Below are 27,043 nucleotides of genomic sequence, written 5' to 3'. Positions count from 1 at the left end.
AATCTTGTTCATAAATCTCTCACCCGCCAGCTGACACCTTCTCTATACAAGACAGTCTTCTGGATTTTTAACCATTGATTGTGGCTCTCCAGTTTGACAGTGTCTTCCTAGAACTATTTTAAGACTTTGATCCAAAAGCAGTATCTTTGTGGGGTTCCTGTACTTTACAGCTCTATGCTGAGTTACCACTAAAAGCTCAGACTGGAAAGTACTACACTTGGAATTTATTGAAACAGTTTAGTAAACCTGAATCCATCAGATTCAGCAAAAGCCCAGGGCTATGATTTTGTACCAGAGGTTATAATAAGGCAGTTTTGAGAGTTGTACTGATAGCTATATTTCTGTGAGCACTTAATATATGCCAGGCAATGTGGTAAGCACTTTCCTATATTAGCTCATTTAATCTTCAAAACAACTCTATGAATAGGTACTATTATTATCTCCATTATATAGATGAGAAAATCTATGATCAGGGAAATTAGTAACCTTGCCGAATATCTTCAGCTAGAAAGTAGACAGACAAAACCCAAAACCAGAATTCAGTTTAGAAACTATTTTTAATCTCTCTAGCTTCTCTAAAGAAAGAGAGCCAGAATATGAAAACATGCCATTGAAAGAGGGATGATAAATCTGAAGGCAAATAGTATTTCATATACTTAAGGATAGGAGAGTGTCAGAAACTTCATATCAATAGTTGCTTATATAGTTTTGCTCTATCATTATAATTCTGAGACTTAATAATAATTTAAAGATCTTCAGGGAGCAATTTTTAAGTTGAACACATTTCAAAAATATTCTTTGGACCTTTTTCCTAAAATACCAATCTGTAAGTTTTGGTGTAAAAATTTGGAGGGATTGAGAGCCAAAAGGAGACAGAAATAAAACTCACTTCCATTGGGTAAAGGAAGTGTGTCAGCAGCAAAAGTTGGAAAAAGTCAGAGGATGAAATACTGACCACAGCATATACCCTGGGCATGGCAGTGGGCTTATAGATACACCTTGCTTTGTACAGTAGATATTTTCTTGAAAACCTAGGGAATAATAGATTTGCAAGTAGAATTGAATTCTAAAATCCCTGAGAATCTAATTTTAAAAGGCAATTATTAATTATATTAATATTTTTGAAATGTAATTTATATGCAACAGGCCTCCATGATTTTCTCCCAATTTTTTTTTCATGATGTATCATTCACTGTATCTGTCTCCAGCCCTACGTGCTTTATGAGGGCAGAGACTTCTTCTTGTCACTCCCATATTCAGCACCTATAACAGTGTCCAGCATAACAAATATTTTCCGGATTAATGAATTAACCAATCACTTAATATTTTCCTAGTTGCTACATGTATATTAGTGACTATTTCCCTTTGCTTATACTATTCTGTCAGCCTGGGATACTTTACCAATGTTTCAATGCCACCTTTTCTGCAAGACCTAGCTCAAATGCCAACTCCTTTTTTCTGCATTCCCACAAAACATATTTCTCTATCTGGTGTAATCATAGAGGATGTAAACCTTGTTTCACTCATGGTTCCTGGCCTATAACAGCTATCCAGAGCAATCCCACACAGAATATATGATAGTGAAAGTAAATGTAAAATGTAGTCTACATTTTCACATGCATTGCTGACTGTCAGCTTTTCCTGGGATTCTGTTTGGGTCTACCTTCAAAAGCTAGTCTTCATGAGGTCAGAAACTATGTCACTTTTTATGTTGTGTACCAATGACAAACAATGTGCATGGTGTAGATAAATGGAAATGTCTACATCCAAACATGGATATTTTTATTAACTAACTAGCCACCATGGTTGTGGACAGTGCTGGGTAGTTTTCTAGTTGTAATCATGTTGATGTCTTCAAACTGTGGCGTTCCTCATGAGAATTCTAAGGCATGGTCCCTTATCTGACATTCTTCAATAATGAGAAAAATGTATATTGTATATACGTGTAAATGTATACTTATACATTTATTTCTAGATATAATACCCAAGTACAAGAGAGTCTTAGATGAGGTTGTCTACACCAGTGGTTCTCAAAATATGGTCCTTAGACCAGCAGCATAGGCAGCCCCAGAGAACTAGTTAGACATGCAAACTCTCAGGCCCACCCCAGACTCACTGAATCAGAACCTCTGGGAGTGAGACTCAGAAATGTGTGTTCTAATGAGCCTATAGGTTATTGTGATGCAACCAATGTCTGAAAACCCCCAATCGGGCACACTGGGCAGAAAGTTGTCCTCACTATTCTGACATGAACAGTAGAATGTTTCTTAGACCAATGATGTCAATTTTCCTATCATAAGGGTTAAGTTTTATCTCCTGAGGAAACTGGATTTCATGTTAGGCCAGACAATGGGAACAAATTAGTCAAATTCTGATTAAAAAAAAAAAAAAGATCAGTGGATTAACCAATTGGTGTCACTACTCTAGTTTTTATAGCATGACAAACCAGCGTGACTTAAAAAGTATCATTTTAAATGGTGCCTCACAGCTTCATGGCATTCTGGTGGTTGCAACAGAGAAAAATAAGTGAACTGGAACCAGAAAAGGCAAAGGAGAAAGCTAATGAGAGCAGCAGGGGTCAACAGTCCATAGAAGAGCATGAAGGAATGGAACCAGTTCTAGACCAATCACAGCTGGTGTCAAAGGACAGGGGAGGGGAAATGGTAGGAGAAGGAAGGAATCTACACTAATAAAAGACAAAGATGCTAATCGACCATAACTTCGCTACACCCACCAGCCAATCAGAGTGACTATATGCAAAGAAACCCAGCCAAGATGGCGGTTAATTTGCATATACTGGCTGGGAGTGAAGACTGAAGACAACATAGAAGGAAGCGAAGCGCTGCAGAAGGGAGCAAAGTAGAGGTGGCAGAGACAGGAACAGAGCCAAGGCAGCAGAGGCGGGAGCAAAGCAAGCCGGGCGGCGGAGGCGGGAGGGAAGCCCGCCTCAGTGGGTTTCGCTCCCTTCTCTGCTTCGCGCCAGCCTCAGGAAGCCCTATTCTTGCAGGAATCTTCCTGCAATGGGCCTTTAGTATGGTAGTAAGAGTTAAGCAAGACGGCAGCTTCCAGCATCAGGTAGAAATCCTGCCATGCTTCAGGAATGTTACATGTGGTGCGAGGGGTACCAAATCCTGCATCTAGTTCTATGCAAGGGGGCTACCATGATAGTGGGGGAGTTTAAGGCAAGAATCCAAACCCACACAGGAACATAGGAAGTAAGAAGCCTAAGGGTCAGATAATAACTATCAAAGCAGAGGCTGTTGTTATTGAATACTGATTTTATGTTTGGAGATATATATTCTCTTTATTTGTCCCTGGAAAGAACAATTGTACAAATGAGGACTCAAAGACACAGAGATATATCTTACCAAAGTCACAGGGGTTAACAAGTTGCTAGTTATGTATGTGATTTCAAGTTTTGTAATCTTTCTCTCACATGAATGAGCTTTCCAGATAGGCAGAGCAGCTATTCAAGGGGAGCTGAGGAAAGGAAGTTGCAATTCCATGCCTACTTAAGGCCCTGGGTTTGGAGCCAACCCAAGGCACAAGAGAGCAGCAGGCTCTTTCTCAAGCCCACCTAAGAGCAGGCAGGAACGGAGAGAAACCAAGATGGCGGCATAGGTAAACACCGGAGTTTGCTGCCTCGAACAACCACTTCAAAAATACAACTAAAAGACAGAACGGACATCACCCAGAACCACAGGAAGGCTGGCTGAGGAGAGACTCTTCAACCAGAAGGAAAAACAACAGCATTACGAGGCTTAGAGGAGGCGCAGTGTGGAAAATTTAAAGGTACGGTGGTGCGGCGGTGCACGCGCAAAGCGGGCTGGTGGCTGAGGGCGCGGTTGTCGTTTTCAATCAGGAGTGAGTCTCAGACTCTGGGCTACAGATGCGGGCGAGTCTCTAGGGGAGACGGACTGAGAGCAGCCATAGCTGCTCCCTCCGCCCGCCCTGTTGAGCCCGCCCCGCCCCGCCCAGGCCCTGTGCAGAGCCATTTGCCGATCGCCTCAGGCAAAGGCTGGACTAGCGCCTCCCCAGAGGACTGAAGTTTTCCACCCAGCTGATTCCTACAGCCAGTCGGCCTGGTGGTCAAATCCCTCTAGTGTTAACTACAACAATTAAGGCTTGGCTAGAACAAGACTGCGCACAAAGACCACAAGGGGGTGCACCAAGAAAGCATAAAAGATGCGGAGACAAAAAAACATGACAGAAATGGAGGATATGGAGCTAAGAATCGCAATTTTGAGGGCTTGCTATAAACTTGTGCAGAGCCTCACGAAAACTAATGAGACCCTCGATGCTACGATAAAGAAATTAGAAAGTAAGCATACACGGACTGAAATAAAGAATATTATACCCAATAGCAGACCAGAGGAGCACAAGAATCAAACCAAAGATTTGACAAAAAACACCCAACTGGAAAAGCAAAATGAAAAAAGAATCCGAAAGTGTGAAGATAGTGTAAGGAGCCTCTGGGACAGTTTCAAGCGTACCAACATCAGAATAATAGGGGTGCCAGAAGATGAAAGACAGCAAGATATTGAAAACCTATTTCAAGAAATAATGGCAGAAAACTTCAACCACCTGGTGAAAGAAATGGACTTACAGGTCCAAGAAGCGCAGAGAACCCCAAACAAAAGGAATCCAAAGAGGACCACACCAAGACACATCATAATTAAAATGCCAAGAGCAAAAGACAAAGAGAGAATCTTAAAAGCAGCAAGAGAAAGAGACTCAATTACCTACAAGGGAATACCCATACGACTGTCAGCAGATTTCTCAACAGAAACTTTGCAGGCCAGAAGGGAATGGCAAGAAATATTCAAAGTGCTGAATACCAAGAACCTACAACCAAGATTACTTTATCCAGCAAAGCTATCATTCAGAATTGAAGGTCAGATAAAGAGCTTCACAGACAAGGAAAAGCTAAAGGAGTTCATCACCACTAAACCAGTATTATACGAAGTACTGAAAGGTATCCTTTAAGAAGAGGAAGAAGAAAAAGGTAAAGATACAAATTGTGAACAACAAACATGCATCTATCAACAAGTGAATCTAAGAATCAAGTGAATAAATAATCTGATGTACAGAATGAATTGGTGATTATAATGAATCAGGGACATAGAAAGGGAATGGACTGACTATTCTTGGGGGGGAAAGGGGAATGGGAGATTCGGGAAGAGACTGGACAAAAATCGTGCACCTATGGATGAGGACAGTGGGTGGGGAGTGAGGGCGGAGGGTGGGGCGGGAACTGGAAGGAGGGGAGTTATGGGGGGGGGGAAGAAGAACAAATGTAATCTGAACAATAAAAATTTAATAATAAAAAAAAAAAAAAGAGCAGGCAGGAACTGCTGGTATCTCCCTGAGTCTGGCTCTCATTGGTCTAGGGTTTGGGGGAGATCGAGCAATAAAGGATAATAAAGTATACTAAAGGATAATAAAGTGTATACTAAAAAATAATAAAGTGAATACTAAATTTAGTATATGTAAACAGCTGGATTCATTTTTTCAGTAACTAATTGACTTACCAGACTTGAAAAAGTATACCCTGGATGTTCGCTTGTAGTTAGGCTCACAGACTCTGAAGCCAGTCTGCCATTTACTAGCTGTGTAATCTAGACAAGTTACTGAATATCTCTATGCCTGGGTCTTCCATTCCTTGAAACAGGGATAGCAATAGTGCCTGCCTTACTGGATTGCTATAAGGATTAGTTGAGTCAATTGTATATAAAGCAGTGTTTGGTCCATAGTAAAAGATACATCAGCATTATTCAAAAGACTCCTTTATCTCCTCATGGCCCTTTTAATGTCCCACAGTAAAGCATGGAATCATGGCTCATGGAGAGATTTGCTTGAGTTCAGCTTAAGTAGATTGTTTAAGCGCTTATAACTGAATCTAATGTCTAGTGATATATGCTTTATTAAAAACTATAATAAACTATTGATAAAAGATTTGAAAATGAAAAAGAATTCAGTCACAATCCAATCACCATTAACTAAATATTGGCAATTTTTGCATATTACCATCTACTCTTTGTCCATGATCATACAAATTTACATTATTGTAATCAATACATAAATCCACATCACTGTTTTCATAATCATCATCAGATCACAAGTGTTTCTGATTACAACTCATGCTCACTAATACGTTAATGTCTGTTAAATAGTTCACCCCATCATTACATTTTTATTATTTGCACAATCAAGAAATTAAGCTTACTAACCATAAAGCTCTTATACTCTTGAGAACTTTCATCTAGATACAAAAAAACATGCTTCTCAATCTAAAATGATCAGTATTCCATCAAATGTCAGAAAAGATGACTATTGGTTTATAAGTTGTTTGAAGACAATGAGGGATCGATTGCAATTATTTTTCAATAATATATTGTTAATGATTGAAAACTGAAAGAAAATCAAATATCCTTTCTCTAATGTTGGTAAAACATTCAGCTCTTAGACTCTTGGCGTTAATCTGTTTATCTTTTCTTTTTTTAGGGGGAATGCTGATTTGGATTGGGAGAGAGGAGAAAACTGTATTCACCAAATCAACTTCACATATGACTAATGTATAAATAAACTGATCTTAATTGTAAAAACAAGATATGTGTGAGGGTAAAAAATGTTACAGAAACATAATGTACAATCTGCTGAGCAAAAATGACACTGAGTTAGCCAGAGAAATAGGAGAGATCAAGGTGCCAAATATAAAGCCTTAAACAGAACATATCCACTGTAATTCCTACATAAACACATCACAAATGCTTGTTCTTACAATTCCAGAGTTGAAAAGAATCTTGTCACTAATCTACCCTTGTTTCACAGGTGAAGAAACAAGGACTGAGAAAGGAAGTGACCAACTCAATGTCACACAATGAACTGGAACAGGAAGTAGGACTCAAATCCAAGTCTCCAGCCTCCTAAGCCAGGCCACAGCAGCCACCCACCAATTCAGACATAGTTGGGCTGTCTTAATGCTTTCTCACTTGAAGCCAAATTAATTGTTCAACCCAGTTCAATTGCTCAACCCAGTTATAGACCCAGCAACTTCAGTCACACAACTCACAGCATTAAACAGCTAGCTCAAATCTACAGTGGGTCCTAAAAAATGAATATGGCAATTGTGACCACCCTGTCTTATTTTCTATGGACATCAAATGTAAAGAGGAACAAGTAAAGAAAAAATACAAACAAGCAGTTTCTTTACTAAGAAACTAGAAATGAATAAGCAAATAGAGCTAAAGAACGGCTTAGGACACTGAACTCTGGTGAGGAGAAGGAAGAGATTTTTCCCCAGATTCCACCATCGAATGGAGGGACTAGAACATGAACCCAGGTTCTCCAGTGTATTGTCTAATGTCAGTTTTATTTCATCAGAACATGCACATGTTTTCTGTGCCTCTGTGAGTCACCCTAGTATACAATCTCATGTCCCATCAGTATGCACAGCCCAGTTTGGCCTTAGAGACTCTAACACATAGCAGATACTCAGTAGATGCTGCTTATTAAATGAAGCAATCAATCATCTTGTTCTAAAATTGCTTTGGTTGTCTCCTTTGCCTTAGTATTATTGAGGGTTTTGCGATATTTGCATTAACAGTTTGCTTTTCATGCTGATGCTGATGCAAAGTCCATAAATAAAAAGTACCTGTGCCATTTCATTTTAAGTTATTTGAAGGCTTGCAAATACAGTGACATTTACATGACAACCTTTCTTTTGACATATAGCACATATTTCTCCTCTAAGTTCCAGAAGAGAGAAAGAAGTAAACCAAATTCAATTTTAGATTGTGTTAGAAATGTTGAAAATATTTTGAAATGAAAGAAGAGCCCTTGTAGAAAACTGCTTAAATAATCTAATTTTAAACTATCCAGATTCTAACAATTAGAATGATTATGTAATAAATCTTGTGTAATTCTCTTATTTGTAGAGCCTCTAAGCCCAATTTAGTACGTGAATGAGACGAAGGGCATAAACATTCTGACTTTTTTTTTTTTGCAATCAGAAACATATCTAGATGATCAGATTCCAAAAAGCTGAAAAGGCATTTCCTAATTTGCCTTGTGCTAAGGTTTGCTCACCCTGTTTGAATGTTAGCAGTGTTTGAGGGTTTCAGCAAAACCTAATTGTTTCACATGGGTGACAAGTGTAGGAATGAATGGGATGGGAGAGCGGACACTTGGCAGATTGGTCTTGCTGCTTCTTCCTGCTTGCTGGTTAAACGAATGTTCCAATGTTCGATGTGTTTGATCATCTTCTGAATGGCCTCTGCAAGTTTCTGGATTTTTTTTTCCCTGCAGCCTAGTCCTTTTTGGGCTGCTTCTCAGGCTAATGGCCTGTCCACAAAGAGAAGAGAAACAAAAACCTAACCGCAGAACAGCAACTTCCCTTTATTTCTTTCACAGAGTTTAAAGCCCCGCTTTCAATGACCTGTCCTCTCTGAATCACTGGCAGGAGGGTTTGTTTCAGGTAAAATGCAAGACAGAGTATGCGCTAAAGAAAGAAAGACGGTGCTGTGCAGGGACAACAGGTGTCCTTTGGGGCTTCTGCCAAGGCACTACCCATCCGCTGCATCACAGCCCAAAATACCATGGTCTGCCTGGGTGGGAGTCCTACATTCTAGAGACAAGGAGAAAGAGATGGTTTTGAAAAGTAACTGAAGAGGAGAGCAAACTAAAATTAGAACTGTAGACACAGATCCTGGAAAAAATCCCACTGTGCTCTGCCTGCAAGGATGCTAACAAGGAGATGAGGATGAAGATGGTGGGGAAACTAAGGTCATGTGTCATCTTAGCCTCAGACACTCTCCATGTCCATGTTGCATCCCAAGCCTGGGATACAGAAATTAGGCCTCTCTTCTACATGAACACCTTCTTAACACCAAAGAGGGTGACAATAAAAGTCAAGGCCCAGGCAGTAGGAGTCCTGTAGTGTTCCTGATAAGGGACGCAGGTACATGTTATAGTTTCATAGTAACCACCCTGTAGCTCATTTATTGATTCGTAATTGAAGGTGTACATCCTAATCACCTGATGTGCTTCTTAAATATCTAAGCCCCACGTATCCTGGGGTACCCAGTGATTCTGCTGTGCACTCCTGATTAAGAATCTGTTTGTGGCCATATTTTATACATCTATGTTTTAAACCCATCGAAGATATATAATACTTGACCCAATATATCTCCACCTTCAACCCCACAAGATGTTATATAACTGCCTCAAACTAAGCCTGAGCAACCTAGAAATAAATTTAGATATTCTAGGAGTAACTGTAAAATATATAAAATAAGTGTAAAAGAAGTCCCTCTTTGTACATGGAAGCCTTTGTGGAAACCAGTGGAGATAATGTTGAGGGTCTATGTGGGATGCTTGCTGCTAAAACTACAAAGGTGGCAAAGGACCAATTTCTCCCCTCTAGGACCTCACAGTCTAGTGAAAAGACAAACACAGATGAAAGACTGACTCCAAAGGACTCTAAATGCTTTATTGGTATGAGTTTAAGTTCATATTCATATTATGGTATGGGGCTTGAAGTGGGTGCAATAATTCTTATTTTATAGAGATACAAAGTTAAGATGTGTTGCCTAAGTCACTTAGTCCTTCTGAGCCTGTTTTGTTATTTATAAAATGAAGTTAAAATGTCTAATCTCAGAATTTTAAGGGAGATGACAATAAAAGCCCATTAAAAAGATACAAAGTGTCTCATCAATGTTATTTATGGCTGTTAATACATGAAAAATCACAAATCCATTCGTGATCACACCGCACTAGAAGGGTTAGTACTTCAGAAGCTTAAAGGCAGAAAAGAATAGGAATAAGAGAATGATAGGAGATAACTAACTGGCCACCTCTAGACTCATTACTAATGCTAACGAGCCTCATAATAATAACACGATGGGTTACTAGCTGGGTATCTAGTCAGTTGGAACAGCTTTTAGAGTGGATACTTAGCTTGAGTTCAAATGTTCTCCCACACAACAATTTTGTTTAAAGAAACCAAAGGGGGAACAAAAGACAGGCATTATTGCTGTGGAATGTTAAGTGCCTCTCTGGTGGTCATTAATTACTGGATGATTTTATATTCTAGCCTGCTAGGTAACCTACTCTAATTCTGAAAGATAAATGACATGCAATGTTAGAAATGCATAAGAGATACACAATGTTAGAAAGCCACAGCCTGTTTGTGTACCTCTAAAATGTAAGCTCCTGGACGGCAAGCCAATGCACTATTTATATCTCTCTCCCCAGAATTTAATAATGTGTCCGAAGCAAAGTGGCATCTCAGCAAATATACTGAATCAAACAAAATGCACGTCCTCTAACAGTTAAGAATCCTGAGACAGACAGGAAAACTATATCTAATGGTGTAATAAAAGTAACACTGGAGTAAGAACGAGGATCTCCTCCATCCAATGCCTATTCTGTTACATTATATTTTTTACTGCATTTTATTTTACTTATCTCACCACCATCGCCTCAGTGTTTTAGTTGTTGTTTTTAATCACAAAGGAGCTTTTCTTAAAATCACTTCCCAGTTCTCTAAATGAATTACTACGTAGACATTTTCCTTCTCTCCTGTAGGGTGAAACATTCTGTTTTCAGAGACATAACTGTTCTATACATTAAATGCATTAGTTCGTGGCTCTGCTAGAACTCTAATGGATGGTGTGAAACCCAGAACAGAGCTGAACATTCATTGGGAACATATATACAGCTCTCTATAGAGAAAGCAGATCAAGTTACTGACTTCTATGTTCTGAAATCAAATTTATGCTTCTGTCGCCCTCCTGGTAGCCAAACATATTTTGCCTCTCCTAACTTACAATCTCCTGATGCATAAACAGGCATGATGAAGTAATCAAGGCTATGCAGTTCAACATACACAATCTGAGTCCCTCAAGTACACATTTGCATAGGTAAATGGAAATGTTTTATATGAGGCAGGCTCCTGGGTAGCTGCAGGTACGTTACACAAGAAGGACAATATTAATGGGGATATGAGAGTGAGATCTTTAAGATCAGAGATTGCTTCTTAGCACATTGGGAATATAGCAGGTGCTCAATAGACATTTGTTTAAATAAAGAGCATAAAATTACAATACGGATTGTAAAAAAAATGCAGTACGTAAGGGACAAATTAGATATGGGGAGGTCAGGGGAGATTTTATGGAACAAGGGCCATAGCAAATGAATCTCAAAAGAGTTGAGCAGAGACATATGGCAACGGGAAAAGGGTAAAGCTATATTCACTCTGTTAAGATGTACCTTGAGTTAAAAAGTCTAATATCACACTATCATGGATATATATCAGGGCATTGTCAGGAGCTCAGAATAGACCTAAAAAATAAGTATTTAAAGATAATCAGGGTTGAAAGTAAATGGCTTGAGGAAGAGCAGAGAGAGGATATTTAAAAGTGGGTTTGGCCTGGCTGGTATGGCTCAGTGGTTGAGCATTGACCTATGAACCAGAAGGTCACGGTTCATTTCCCAGGAAGGGCATATGCCTGGGCTTTGGGCTCGATCCCCAGTTTGGGGGGTGTAGGAGGCAGCCAATCAATGATTCTCTCTCATCATTGCTGTTTCTATCTCTCTCTTCCTCTTTCTTCCTCTCTGAAATCAATAAATATATTTTTTTTTTAAAAAGTGAGTTTGCTTCTGATCTAACCATGAACCAGGCAATTTATTTTCCTTTCATTTCCATTCTGTCCAGAAGCAACAAGAAGACCTATATCATGATTACATATCCAGGAGCTTCCAGATTGATTAGTGAGATCATATCAAATCTTCTCTACTGAGGGGCCTGAAGAGATGTCATTCTCAGATATAATCAATTCTCCAAGATCTAGACCAGAGCTTCTTAAACTTGCATGTGTATATAAAGGACCAGCAGACCTTGAATAACTGCACATTTGATTCATAAAATCTAGGGTGGGTCCTGAGAGTCTGCATTTCTAACAAGTTCCCAAGCAATGTCGATGTGCTTTAATGCTGCTGGTAATGTGGTCTGTGGACCACACCTTGAGTAGTAAGGATCTAGACCAGTGGGTAACTCTAGCTATCCATTAGCATCAGTTGGGAAGCTTCTTCAAAATACCTGTGCCCAGGTTCCACTCCAGGACCAATTAAACCAGAATGTCTAGAGATGTGGCCTAAGCATTCTTATGCTTTAAAAAACTCTACAGGTGTTCCTAATATGCCAGCCTGATGTCAAAAACATAGCTAGACAAAGACAGATGTAATACAGTTGTCAGGAGAGGAGGAAAATAGGGGAGAGAGCAAGAGAGAAATGATGGAAGATGATAGATAGATAGATAGATAGATAGATAGATAGATAGATAGATAGATAGACAGATGATAGATGATAGATGATAGACAAATATCTTTCCTCACTCTAAATCAGTGCGTCTCAAACTACCTGGGGATTTTGTTAAAGTAAGTTTCTGATTCAATACAAATTACCTGGGGATTTTGTTAATATAAGCTTCTGATTCAATTGTCCTGGAGTAAAGAAAATATTCTGCAGTTGAAAAAAGCTAGTTAGTTTTCAAACCACATTTTGATTATCAAGAGACTAAATCCGTGGTTCCCAAACATCGTTGCATCTGGGATCATTTAAAACTACCGATATCTGTCTTGCACCCTAATATTCCGATGTAATTGGTATGGGGTGCCACTTAACCCCGAGGATGGCCACAAAGCATGCCAGATGATTCTATTGCACAGCAAAGACTGTGAGCCACTGCAAGGCACAAATTCTGTCAAAGCTGTTCCGACTGTGCACCAACCAACCCAAACCTTTGAAGCTGTATTAATTACCCTGGTGCATGCAGATCACTTAAATTAGATGGTGACTTGATTGCTAGGGCAACTGATTTATTTTCCTCTCTTCTTTTCCCTGGATGACAGGAAGTGGGGAGCAAAGTAATAAGGAAAGAGACAAAAGAAAATTGATCTTAGTTGTAAATAACTGAAGCCCAACTTGCTAGAAACTCTGGACAAGTGCTCAAAGAAAGATTTTCAAATGCTAGAGGTAATGTGAAGGTTGTCAAACGAAAGTGACAGGAGTCAATAATAATTGAGCCATTCGATTTTTTTCTGAGATAAAGAACTCTTGAACCCTCAACTGAATCATACCATAATACTCTTCTAATCTATATTAAAAGAGTTTCCCGTAGAAAAAATAATTATATGTACTTACATTTCAGAATGTCTTCCTAGAAATAGATTTGAGTCTGTTGGGGAAAGAAGTTTGTACATGGCAGCATAAAGTATAAAAGATGGACCAATTTGATGGAACACACACCTCTTAATATACTAATACAAATTTTAAGTTAGCTACAATATTTAGCTGTTCCAATTGCATCAACTTAGAAAATAAAGCCAATATGTAAAAAATGTATCCATTCTTAATGTGGTCACTACCTAGCTAATTCAGCTTTGTAAAGGAAACCCAAGTGCTAACATGCATAAAAACATTTATAATGTGTTTTGTGTGAGGCAATATGATACCCCTGCAGAATAACCACAATATTGGCTTGGGGCAAAATTCTTCACTGCCTTTTGGTCAATGCTGTGATTCATGCCTGTATCACTGTTATCTGAATAGCTATAGAAGTTCTGGCCTGATTCTTCTCAGATATATTTCTCAGATTCTTTCTCCTTTCAAAACCAAGACTGGTAGAATATCTAGAACTCTACTACTGTCAATTTGAGATATAAACCAACTGGAATTTTGAGTGACATGTAATATATTTTATGAGCAAGGAAGGAAAATGAAAAAGTATTGCTAAGAGATATATCGTCCTTATGATGGGCCAGGAATTAGTATATAAATTGGAAGCCAAACATTACCAAGGATCATTGCCAAAAAAAAACAAAACACAAAAACAAGTTAATAACCATACAGCAGGTATCATCTAAGCACACAAAAATCTATTTCATAGTAAAATAATACTCTCTCTGCCTGCCATTAACTTTATGTTCCAGAAATACTTAATCAACTGGAATATTACAGACCTCTATGAGTTAAGACTGGTTTCTCATTTTAAAATGGATTCTATAATAAAGTTAATAAATATATGCCTCTTTATACTTCTACATGTATATGTAGAAATATAAGTATTTGGATTTTCTCATATATGTACATCACTGTTAGTCATTGAAGTGCTCATCAGTGAATCACAACAGTAGTTTTTCAAAACTAAAAATTGCCAGCTAGTCTGAATTCATGTTAATTCAGTTCTTTTCATACCGTAAATACTTACCTAGGTTCAAATACTTAACTCTACTAATTAAAAACTTAAAATACTTCCTTGAACATAGACCTGCTATCATTCAGCATGCTAGTTTTATTAATCAGCCCAGAAATAGGAAATTCACCACCATCCCCTGATCCTGAGCACATTAGCACAATGACTGACATTCCTGGTTTAAAAATAAAACCTTGTCTCAAATATAGCTTCTCCAGTGCTTGGTAATGGATATAGTTTCATAAAAGTTGACATCATTTCTTCTGTTTTCACTAGAATCAAGTATATCCAATATTCCTCCTGGGTATCTGACCACATCACTCAAGGCTATTGCAATCTGGTGGGTGTTTGAAGAAGGAGGAAGAGGAGGAGAAAGAAGAGACCTGCATAGATGGGGTTAAACCCAAAGGATATCCAATCTCACAGTTGTAATAGCCATTTTGTTTTTGTGTATTAAATATGCCATAAGAAGTTGGTTTTTATAGTCCCTTTCCCAGTTAGTATGTACACATCATACAGAATTGCTTAGGAGGAGAATATTAAGATATACATGTCCACAACTAGTAAATTCATCGTGTTTGGGAGTCAAGCAGTACTCCCAGCACACTGTTCTTCTTAGAGGTCAGTTCTAACGCACACTGTTTCCAATAGACCCAATTTATCTGCTGATATATATTGAAAATGCAGTAGGATGTGGTCATACACACCCAAAAATACCATCCTCCTGGGGTGGGGGTGGAGAAATCCAAACATTTTTATAGCAATGCATTGTTGGATATCAGATACAAACATGCCTGTCAGCAATACTAAAGCAAATTAATTGTATTTATTTGAGCTCATCGATTCCATAGAAAAGAAATTGCTTTACCAACACATCTCTCCTCTCCCACCAGCTAAAGACTCTCCCCACCCCCACCCCCAAAATAATAAATAACAACTCGTCACACTTCACTAAGCAACTGACGGAGTATTAAACACTGTCTTCCGAGCTGTGGGAATTAACAAGAAGTGGCCCTCCTGCCAGGATTCCCCGCTGCTGCAACGGACATAGCATCTCCTATCGACCTAGTACGATGCTCGCTCCCCAAGCACTGCAGTCCCCTCGCGGAGGACTGCCTTGGCCACACGCACATGCAGCGGGAAGTCCCCCGAAGGGGATAGAGGCATACCTTTGCTCTCCATTTCGGTCCCCTTCGAGTGCTGGGAAGTTCAATGGAAGTTGGCCGGAAGATGTGGGCCCGCTTCAGATTCCCAAACCTGGGAAGCCAATCTGATGATTTCGCCCGTACTTCCTTCCTTTCCCTCAGGCTTCCTGAAAGATGGGATTTCTTAAACCTTGAAGCTGCAATCAGCCACCAAAGGACACTAAGCAGCAGCAGCAGATTGCCTCTATGAGGGATAGACTGCAACGCACATCTGGCATTGAAATGCATGCACGGTGCCCGCTCAGATGATTTTTACCTGGGTCTGGAAGCTGCAAGCAGGAGCTGTCCTCCGAGCTTGGTGCTGCAGGTGTAGTGACAGATCATCCCACTTTGCTTTCTGGATGTACGATTTGCATAGGCGCTGGCACGCATGCGCAGGGCATCCTCCCTCCCCTTTTCACCGCCTCCTGCTCCCCGCCCCCTTCGTTTCTCTCCCCAATACCTTCCCTAGTTATCCCCGCCGCCGAATAGCTGAAGCGTTGGGGCACAGGGAAGCAATGCAAAAAATAAAGGCCGGACTGGATTTTCCTTTGCAAACTAGAAATGGATTGGATTGGGATGGTGTCCTGGTTTCATATGATTTTTCCAGGATGGATTACAGAAACCTATGGTCCACGAGCTGGGTCCAGCTTTATTCAGAAGGCAGAAAGGGGAGGAAGGAAAAGAAGGGGACTTGGGGATCCTATTTGAGGGGCATCGTTTGGGTTTCTCTCCTCACTGCTGCAGTAACTTTCCAGGTGAACGCTTTCCCCAAGGAGGACCCACTTTCCCCACTGGATTCATATTTCTCCCGCATTCCTGTTCTTGTTTTGTTTTTTTAGGGGGTGGGATGGGAGTAGCCCTGGAGCTAACAAAGCTTAGTATTCGCCCACTTCTTTGCTGCTCAGACTTGAATTTCCTTGCCTCCCTGAGATCCCCTTTGCCTCCATCCCAAAACGCCCATGAACAGGCGCCAAGGCTTGGAAAGTTCTCTAAACAATGATACTGAGGATACTGGGGGGAGAGGGGGCAGGTGCTCTTTTTAGCTTTTTTCCAACAATCAACCAAGAAGTAGACCCCAAAGGTGGGGAGGCACCTTATTTTTTTGACAGATTTAGGAAGTAGGCTAAGAGTGAGAGTGGAGTTGTTCCTTAAGAGATAGTCTAGCCCTGCCAGTGTGGCTCAGTGGTTAGGCACAGACCTATGGACCAGGAGATCACAGTTCGATTTCCAGGCAGGGCACATGCCTGGGTTGCAGGCTTGATCCCCAGTGTGGGGCATGCAGGAGGCAGCCGACCAATGATTCTCTCTCATCATTGATGTTTCTATCTTCCTGTCCCTGTCCCTTCCTCTCTGAAATCAATAAAATATTTTTTTAAAAATAAAAGAAATAGTCTATTTCTTTAAACTTGTTCTTAATGAAGTTCATCTGATATTTTTCTTCTCACTCTCACAATCTAGTAAAATATTATGATTAATATACATATATGACGACAGGTGGCTGAAGAGAAAGATGGTCAGAGAAAGGAAAAACAGAAAGATGGATGGTTAGAAAAAATATATATACCCCAAAACACACATTAGAGAGATTTATCAACTAAGAGGTGAGGAAGAGGAGAACAGAGAAAAGGGGACTAGGTAGGTGACCTTTGGACCTGGAAAGGGGCAACTGACAAAAACTATCAGAGCAGAATGTGTGTAGATATGTTAGGGACAGCATTATAGGTGGTTTTATGTTCTTATTTTTCCTCATCTTCTTTTCTATAGTGTGCAAATATTTTCTGTCTAAAAGAATAATTATATTAGAGCAACTACTTAGAATGATTTCTAAAAAAAAAGAACAATATCCTATTTTATTGGGATAAATATCTTCTGCTCCTAACACTATACTCCATTAAATCCTCTTTTCCTCTCAAAAGTTTTAGAAAAGGGGATACCTTTAGAGTCCATCTATACACCCCCCTTAATATTTACTGTTTTACAGATGGAGAGGCAGAGAGGATATCTGACTTGAGAAAGGTCACATAGTGGAGCAGAACCAGGCTCAGAACCTGAGGATCCTGCCTCTCAGGCAGAGGTGATCCAGCTACTCCAGGATGGTTTCTTATGTAACCACCTCCCCATTGTCTAGAGTGAACAAGAACAGGGAGAGCCTCCTAGTTTGTGAATGTTCGTGATTTTTATTCATAATTTTTAAAACCCAGATGCTTTATTAAACAGAAAATGAATCATATTGTAATATAAAATCTGTGATCTGACATTCAAGACCTTTCCATTATCTAGTTCCAGACTATCTTTCAAGTCTTTTCCAAGCTTACTACTAGACAATACTTGTCATTATCCTAAACAAAGCTTTACTTACATAGTCATCCTTGGAATGTCTTCACCTCTAAAACAAATGTCTACATAGCCAAATATTATATTTTATTCAAGATTCAACTAAAATTACAATCTAACTCCTACAATCTTCCCTGATCTTTTTAATCAGAAAATGTTCCCTATTAAAAATAATATTGCTATCTCTTTACCTCTCTTACATCACCTATTACTTTCTATTTTGTACAATAATTATCATTGTGCATCTCACTCCTGTTCTCCATCATTACTAAAATTGGGTCCCTGTATCCTATATCTTTTTTAAAATATATATTATATTGATTTTTTCACAGAGAGGAGGGGGGAGGGATAGAAAGTTAGAAACATCGATGAGAGAGAAACATTACTCAGCTGCCTCCTGCACACTCCCTACTGGGGATGTGCCTGCAACCAAGGTACATACTCTTGACCAGAATCGAACCTGGGATCCTTCAGTCCACAGGCTGACGCTCTATCCACTGAGCCAAACCGGTTAGGGCATATCATATATCTTTGTAGTGTCCTGAATATAGAAAACAATAACAAAAGTTCGATGTATCATAATATTTAACATACATGTTTTGTGTAGATGACATTGACTATAACTACTATAATAACAAGTAATGATGATAATAATTTTTAGCTAGCACTACTAAGAGCTATGTGCCAGGCACTATTATAAGGATTCCAAATGTTTTAATTAACTTTATTTTCATAAAATAATAGGTTAGTACTATTATTATCTGTATTTTAAAGATGAGCAACCAGAGGCATAGAGGGGTTATATATGAATAAAATATGACCTCTGCCCTACAGAAGCATAAAAGCTTATTAAAGGTGATAGAAACATAAATAATATTAAAATATATAGTAAGGTATAATAAAGAAACCATCACAGTTGGTGTGGGAGCACAGAAAAGGCTGGGCAGTAAGCCAGCCTGTAGGTTTTAAAAATTAGAGGCTGGAAGCCTGCAAGGTCTTCCCTCCTTTGTTAAAAAAGATAGAGGCTTATTCCCCAACCACCTCCACCACCAAAGTGGTAGAGGATTTAAGGGCTGAATTGCTTCATGAAAGTGTCAATAAGAAATCATTTGACCTAGTTATGATGAACTTGCTTGATGATTAACCTAAAATTGGAAAATAGACTAGTAACCCAGTAATTTGTTATTTCAAAATGCCAAGATTAGGTAGGATTAGACCCCTTGTATTTGGGGTGTCCCCTTTCACCATCAAAAACTGTCCTACTTACAGCAATAAATTATATGGCCATATTATTTCTACTACACTGTTGAATCAGAGTAGCATTGCCAACACTGACACTCCAGCCTAATTCTGGTTAACCCATGTAATTGATTGGCTATGTGTGCATATTCAGATTCTCTAGCTTTGGTTCCTACTGGAATGTACAAAATAATATAAATAAGTGGGAATAATTAACAACAATGTGTTACATTATAATTAACAACTTAAAGAGTCTCAATAATATGTCAAATCAATTACAAGCCCATACTGGGTGTGTTTTTTCATATTCTCACTCTGTTTTTCCAGAAGTGACAAATATAAATTGAAAGGAATTTGTGACCTTTTCTTTGTGCCCAATTATTTTCTTATTATTCATCTTGTATAATTGGATAATCTGTTGTAAAGAAAATAACAGTTGACTATTGAGAACTGCTTTTGGTGATGACAGTAAGATCAACTCACCACCACAAATGAGTATTCACTGTAGGACAGAAGAAGTGGTAAACTCACAATCTCTACTGGGTGGTCAGTTCTAAGCTGTCACAAGAATGTAAGCTCCACAAGACAAAAACCAGGTCCATTTGTTCACTGTTGTATTTTTGGCTTCTAGTGTGTGGAGCTTAGAAGATTTTATTTAACACTTGATGAGTTTAATGGAATAAAGCTTTTTCCATGGCTGCAAAGCCAGTTCCTTTGGCAAGTGGGAGGCATCAATCAGCAATCCTGATGACATAAACAGGATTATAAATGACCTGCAAGACGCAGAAGATTATCAAGGGGAAGTTAACAAAAGTGTGCAGTGTTGACTGTTGGGCAAAATATAAATTATCAGCTCTAGGTTCAAGTATCTCTTAGGCAGAGTCCTACATGGATCATGCCTTCACAAAGAGTCTAGGAAGTTGGATGAAATTAGTCATAAAAGAAGGAAGAATAAAGTAGATGACAAAATTTTCAAAGAAAAAAAGATGATGAATCAACATGGCAAAGCCACGTGAAAGTAACAATGCTGTGAAGATTAGGTAGTGTCTCTCAGAAAGCCAACTTATCTTTATTACATACTATGTGTGAGGTTTTTATTCTCTTCCTTGAGTGAAGGTGAAATAACAGTCTTCCTAAGAGGAAAATGGCAAGTGATAAAGTTTAAATAGCCATGATACAGGATGCAGGTATGCAATGGATGTAAGGAACAGCCTGTAAAAGATGGGAAATGGCAAAAGAGGACGCAGATCATCTGGGTGTATTTTGCCAAGGAATCACCTGTCTATATCATCTACACTAATAAAAGAGAAACATGGTAATTGGCGTACGACCGCTACCCTTCCCATTGGCTAATCAGTGAGTATATGCAAATTAGCTGTCAGCCAAGATGGCGGCCGGCAGCCAGGCACCTGGAAGCGAACATGAGGCTTGCTTGCTGCAGACTCCAACGGCCTCTGAGCCGGCAGTTTGAAACATTCTAACAAATATAGAAGCTAAACAAACGGCAGGGATCTCAGAGCTGAAGTTATACATTGTTTCGATTATAGAACGCAAACAAACCAGCGGAAGCCTCAGAGCTAGAGCCAGAGCTAAAGCTGGCCCAGAAGAAAAAAAGAAAAAGAAAAAAAGGAGCGGTTGGGAGCTTCAGTTAATCACCAGCCTTAAGGCAGCCCTCAGCCCCTCACCCAGGCTGGCCAGGCACCCCAGTGGGGACCCCCACCCTGATCCAGGACGCCCTTCAGGGCAAACCAGCCGGCCCCCAGGCCTCTATCCTATATAGTAAAAGGGTAATATGCCTCCCAGCACTGGGATCAGTGGAGCTGCGAAGCCTCCTGGCACAGGATCAGTGTGACAGAGGGCAGCGCCCAAACCCCCTGATCGCCCCGCTGCTCCGTGTGTGACAGAGGGTGGGCCACAACCTCCCTATCCGCCCTGCTCTGTTCGTGACAGGGGAAGGTGCCCCAACCCCCTGATCAGCCCTGCTCTGTGCCTGATAGGGGGGAGCTCCCCAACCCCCTGATCGTCCTGTGGTTCTGTGTGTGACAGGGTGCGGCGCACCAACCCCCTGATTGGCCCTGCTCTGTGTGTGACAGGGTGCAGTGCCCCAACCCCCCCTCCCCACGGGCCCTGCTCTGTGTGTGACAGGGTAGAGCCATAACCTCTCCATCGGCCCTGCCCTGAGTGTGACAGTGGCGGCGCCCCAACCCCCTGATCGGCCCTGCTCTGTGGGTGATAGAGGGTGGCGCCCCAACCCCCCTCCACGGGCCTTGCTCTGTGTGTGACAGGGTAGAGCCATAACCTCCCCATTGGCCCTGCCCTGAGTGTGACAGGGTGCAGCACCCTAACCCCCTGATCCGCCCTGCTGTGTGTGTGACAGGGGGCAGTGCTCCAGTTCCCCTATCGGCCCTACTCTGTGAGTGACAGGGGGGAGCTCCACAACCCCCTTATCGACCCTGCTCTGTGTGTGACAGGGTACGGAGCCCCAACCCCCTGATTGGCCCTGCTCTGTGCGTCACAGGGGGTGGCGCTGCAACCTCCCCATCGACCCTGCCTTGAGTGTGACAGGGGGCGGTGCCCCAACCCCCCAATCGGCCCTACCCTGAGCGTGACTGAGGGTGGCATCGCAACCTCCCAATCCGCCCTGCTCTGTGCATGACGGGGTGGCGCCCCAACTCCCCAATCGGCCCTGCTCTGAGCCTGACCAGGGGCTGCACCTAGGGATTGGGCCTGCCCTCTGCCACCCGGGAGCAGGCCTAAGCCAGCAGGTCGTTATCTTCCGAGGGGTCCCAGACTGTGCGAGGGCACAGGCCGGACTGGGGCACCCGCCCTCCCCCCCCCCCCCCCCCCCCAGTGCACAAATTTTTGTGCACCGGGCCTCTAGTTTAACAATAATTTCTCTGAAGGTTATTAAGAGTCTAAAGAGACTTGCAGAGTGGTGAGGCAGAGTAATGATGCATAGGTAAGGCATCTGGAGGCCAACTGACAAACATTTTTGACATTTCTTGTTAAGGACTTTGTTCACTTGACAATATTAGAGATTTATACATACACTCTCAACTGACAATTTCAAAGACCATCTGTTACACTGGCATGAAGCCTACTTAAAATGAGGTGTGCCAATCTCATTAATGTTTAGGTCCCAAGTAGATACAGGTTGAAATAATCAGTTCAAACAGAATACAAGGGGAAGGAAGGGAACACTTTGCAACTAGTTGCCCCTTCCACTCTAGGGATAAGAAATAACATGACAAAATGCCATGCAAAAGTAAATTCTCAAATCTGGTTGGGATTATTATGAAGAACACCCAATCCCTGAGTTTTGTGATAAGAGTAGACTAAATATATATTGTTTTAGTCAAAAGATGCACCATTACAATGCTGCCTTGAAGGAATGTAGACATTTGCAATAAAGCCATTTTCTCATATTATACTCTCAACACTTCACATGTCAAATGCATAGATGCTCAATATTTTTTTCTGAGAAAAATAGCACATGAATAAGTAGTTCTAAAAAGTCAATATTAATTCATTTAATAAGTATTTATTGAGAACCTACATATGCCAGATATTATTCTAGGTGTTGGGGTATACCAGTAGTCTGTGGATTCACAGTGTTTACATTAAAGTTTCACAGATAGAAGAAACTTCAAAAATATTATAGTTCAAACATTATACAAACGTGAAATTGAGTTGAGGCTCAGAGTGGGAAAAAACAGCTTTGCCAAAGTCAAGTGGCAAGTTACAAACAAGATTATGAATCAAGCCTGCTGATGCTCCCTTTCCCTCCAGCTTTCTCCATAATGGTATGCCCATTGTGTGCATTCTTTGGTTGGAGGATTTGCCCTGTTTGTATTACACTGACAACTATTATTTCAGAACTCTATTCAGTTCACTTAGTAAACAAAACTGGAAGTTTTTATTGGAGGACTAAAAAACGGTAATTACACTAAATGTGTCACCTGCAATAAACGACCACCATAATGAGTTCTACATGATGCCTATTGATGTGGTGCAAGTGTATCATTTGTGTGATGAATAGTAGCAAAGATTTCTTTCACTACCAGTGCTCTTACTTGGTGAAAAACTTTTTGGTTTATATTTGTATTCAAATCTCTATTCACTTCGTGGCTGCAGCTACCCAGGCAAAGAAAAATGCAGAAATGAAGCAATTAACCATATCGCAGTGCCAAAAACTGTGCTATTAAAAGGGGAGGAAAAAAATTAATGAGTAATTTCAGCCAAATGAAATTAAATAACAGCAAAAGAATATAATAGTATAATGGATCCCACAGCTCTATTACCCAAGGGCATTATTAAAAGGGACTTGGAGGGCCCTAGACAGTTTGGCTCAGTGGATAGAGTGTTGACCTGTGGACTGAAAGGTCCGAGGTTCGATTCTGGTCAAGGGCACATGCACGGGTTGCAGGCTTGATCCCCAGTTACATGCAGGAGGAAGCCAATCAATGATTCTCTCTCATCATTGATGTTTCTATCTCTCTCTCCCTCTCCCTTCCTCTCTGAAATCAATAAAAATATATTTTTAAAAAGTACTTCTTCCATAGCCTACTATGCAGTTGAGTACAAAACAGAGACTAGGTTGAAGTGAAGAAAGCTTAGTCTACTAGGCCCCATTAATGTCATTCAACCACTAAATGAAGAGTTACAAATCCTATCCAAATAGTCTCTTTCCATTTGCCTCACTGCCTCTCCTCTAAACTTTTCACTTGTTTCTTTCTTTTTCACCCCCTACATCATGCCAATAATCCAAGCTGGCAGATGACTCAAGGCTATAATAAATAAAGGACGACAAACTCAGTTTCATAGAGCTATTGAATTAGATGGAACTTTTGGGTTCACTCCTTCTCAGCCTAGGACACTTCTTTTTTATTCAAAATCCAGTTAAAATGTTCTCCCAAGAAACCCCTGAATCTTCATTGTATTTTCAGTATTTCTCATTCATATCTCTATTTATTTATATGTGTCTCTCTATAAAGATGAGGTATTCCTATCACATAGCAGAGTGCCCAGAACTTAATAAGCAGAGAGTAATAATGAACCAATCAATGAGTGACAAATGAATGAAGGTCCAGTTTCTAAAACTTTTAATACAGTTGGTTCATTCATTCATTATACCCCAGGTGCAAATAAAAGTGAGATTTGAATATCACTGCTTTTTCTACACTGGATCTACTTATTCTTGCTTTTTTCTCTCTGAACCTCTAGGTTGGAGAAACAGAGGTCTCTACTTCTGTCTCTTATACTTCAGCTTTCTTCACTCTTTCTTTTTTCTCCCTCTAGTCTTAGGATTTCCCACCTCCCTAACAGTTTACTTCCCCCTCCCCCAATACCACTTACATACACACACACACACACACACTCCTCATTAACAATCTCCCTGCTCATAGACCTTCATGAGCTGAACCAGCATCCTAACTCAGTCAAGAAAAGAAGAATGCATGAATGGCAAATATTCCATGGATTTTTATTTTCTAGTATCAAGTTTTGAATATAAGTAAATGTTACTGTTTGATCCTGTTACCCACTTCCTTTAGTTTTGTCCCACTTATTATTTCTCACTTTAAGCAGGGAACTTAAAATACCTAAATTCTTAGTTTTATCCCTGAATAGAGAGTTTTTCTTCCCCTCCTTAAGTGAGATGTTAGCTTCCCTGGCTAAATATAGCAATCATCTGTCAAGAATCCTCCCAGAATACAAAGAGCCACTCTATCCTTCTAATAATGGATGTGGTGTTTTCTCAACTGAACGTAAGTATGTTAGAAAAGCACATTTAAAAAGATGACATATTCTTGTAGGATACATTACTGTGTATTTGTAAACCCATTTCCACATTGATGCACATGCCAAATCATTTGCTATTATTACACTCAGCATTATTTGCTCCAGATCATTGTGCCAAAAGATAATGTCTTAGAAGTACAGAAAGTAGGCATTTGGGGGCAGTACAGATGAAGATGGGAGAATCGCCAAGAGAATGGTTCCTTCTTACAATTGAGTATTTTGTGTTTTTTTTTTAATTTAAATTCTTTATTGTTTAAGGTATTACATAAGTCTCCTTCCCGCCCCCACATTGACCTCTCCCTGGTTGCCCCCACCCCCAGCACATGCCCTCACCACTACCCACCATCTGTGACCATTGGTTATGCTCATATGTATGCATACAAGTCCTTTGGTTGATCTCTTACCCCCTCACCCCCTGCCTTCCCTATAGGCTGAACAGTATGTTTGATGCTTCTATGACTTTTGTTTCTTAATTATCTTAAAGGTTGGAGATTATGCAACAAGTATTACCTAGGTCCTGAATGGAGGACCAGGGGAGTCTACATGCAACAAAAATGGCTCTGGCCAGTGTGGTCAGTTGGTTGGGCATCATGCTATGAACTAGGAGGTTGCTGGTTAGTTCCCTGGTCAAGGGCACATGCCCAGGTTGTGGACTCGATCCCTGGTAGGCTGCAAGCAAGAGGCAGTGTATCAGTGTTATGTTCTCTCATTGATGTTTCTCTCTTTCTCTCTCTCTACCTTCCTCTCTCTCTACAGTTCAATGAACTATTTAAAAATTGTTTAAAGACATAAATGCAACAAAAATGAAAGAAATTTTTTAAATGTAATAGTTTATCCATCTTAATTGTAAGCTGAAAATCAGAATTCAGAAGAGATACCAACACTGAGAAAAATCACATGAGTTTATGAAATTAAGTTAAACATCTTTCTTCATGGATTATATATCCAATAAGATTAAAATATCACAATTTTATCACTCATAAAATTGCTGAGAGGAGAATGACTTGTTCTTGTGTTATATCCAAGCATCAGAAAACTTACCTAAAGGACAGTGTGACAATGTAGGAAGTCAAACTTCTTTCTCAAGTTGAAGGTAGTCCCTAAAGCCTATTTTAAGATACTGGGCTAGTTTATATTTATATGTATTTATATTATACATTGAATTTAACAAACTTCTCAATGTTTGTCTCAAATCATGCTGGGTGCTTTATATGCACTACCTAATTAAATCACCATAATAACACTGATAAGGAACTGAGGCTCCAAGATGATATGTTATTTTCCCAAAGTATAGAGTCAGTGTGCTATTGAGTTAGAAACCCAACTAGTTATTTCCAGAATTTAAATGTTTAATCTTTGCACATGCCTCAAGGACATGTATGTGGTAGGTAGGACGTCTCTCACCACTAGTATTTGGATAAACTAGTGCTACAGGAGCTCAAGAGAGGGAGTGCATTTCTTTAGCAGTTAGAGAAGGGCCAGGACACCCTTAAGGATTAAAAGGCCATTCCAGTAAAGAAGAGAAAGCCATTTCTGGCAGAAGTTTTAGCACTAAACTCTAAGTAGAGAGAGGCTATAGAGTACATTTGATGTGAACAACTAGTTTGGTGTTGCTGAAGTGGAGAAAAGAGGTACTGGGCCCAGTGTAGCTCAGTTGGTTGAGCGTCATCCCATGCACCAAAAGGTTGTTGGTTCGATTCTCCATTAGGGCACATGCCAGGGTTGGGGCTTGTAGGGGGCGTACAGGAGGTGGCTGATCTATTTTTATCTCTCCCTCTCCCTTCCTCTCTCTCTAAAGGCAATAAATCATTTTTTAAAAAGAGGGACTGAATTGAGGATAGAGCCTTAACATTCAAGATTCCTGATTAGAACATCACCATTACCATATCTGAGAGACCAATTTTAATTTCTGCCCCTATGGCCTTGACCATTTCAGGTAGTTTTTACAAATGTTGGAGCAGAGTTGTCTGAATGGAAGGGCCATCCAGGGTAACTTATTTCCCTCTATTAAATCTCTTGGTATGCTCTCCCTTGGACTTAGCATTTACTATTTTCATGTTTACTTGATCCATCAGGCATAGCTCTTTGACTTCAAAGACTGTATCTTGCTTATATGTTTTCCTCCAGACCTATCCTTTCCTATGCAGTTTCTTTGAGGCTACAACCTTGACTTTTCAGTTGTTAAAACTGCACAAAACAAACTGTGGCCACAGGCAAATTTAGATATTC

At 40.1% G+C, this 27,043-nt stretch overlaps 1 protein-coding gene across 1 annotated transcript in view; it reads right to left on the bottom strand.

Annotated features, from left to right (window-relative positions):
- FGF12 (fibroblast growth factor 12) overlaps positions 1–15,801 on the bottom strand; it is a 525,572-nt gene extending 509,771 nt beyond the window's left edge. Inside the window, exons 1-2 of the mRNA XM_070406567.1 lie at positions 15,717–15,801; positions 15,425–15,567 (exon numbers count right to left, since the gene is read on the bottom strand). Of these exons, the coding sequence (XP_070262668.1) occupies positions 15,425–15,437 (13 nt within the window). The 5' untranslated portion in view covers positions 15,438–15,567; positions 15,717–15,801. The remainder of the gene's footprint in view (positions 1–15,424; positions 15,568–15,716) is intronic.
- Positions 15,802–27,043: the final 11,242 nt, after the last annotated feature.

Source organism: Myotis yumanensis, unplaced genomic scaffold, assembly GCF_028538775.1.
Source record: "Myotis yumanensis isolate MYYU_CA2020_CCGP unplaced genomic scaffold, mMyoYum1.0.hap1 SCAF_2, whole genome shotgun sequence".
Classification (NCBI taxonomy): domain Eukaryota; kingdom Metazoa; phylum Chordata; class Mammalia; order Chiroptera; family Vespertilionidae; genus Myotis; species Myotis yumanensis.
Note: the sequence above shows the minus strand (reverse complement) of the source record. Positions and strands in the feature narration are given on the sequence as shown.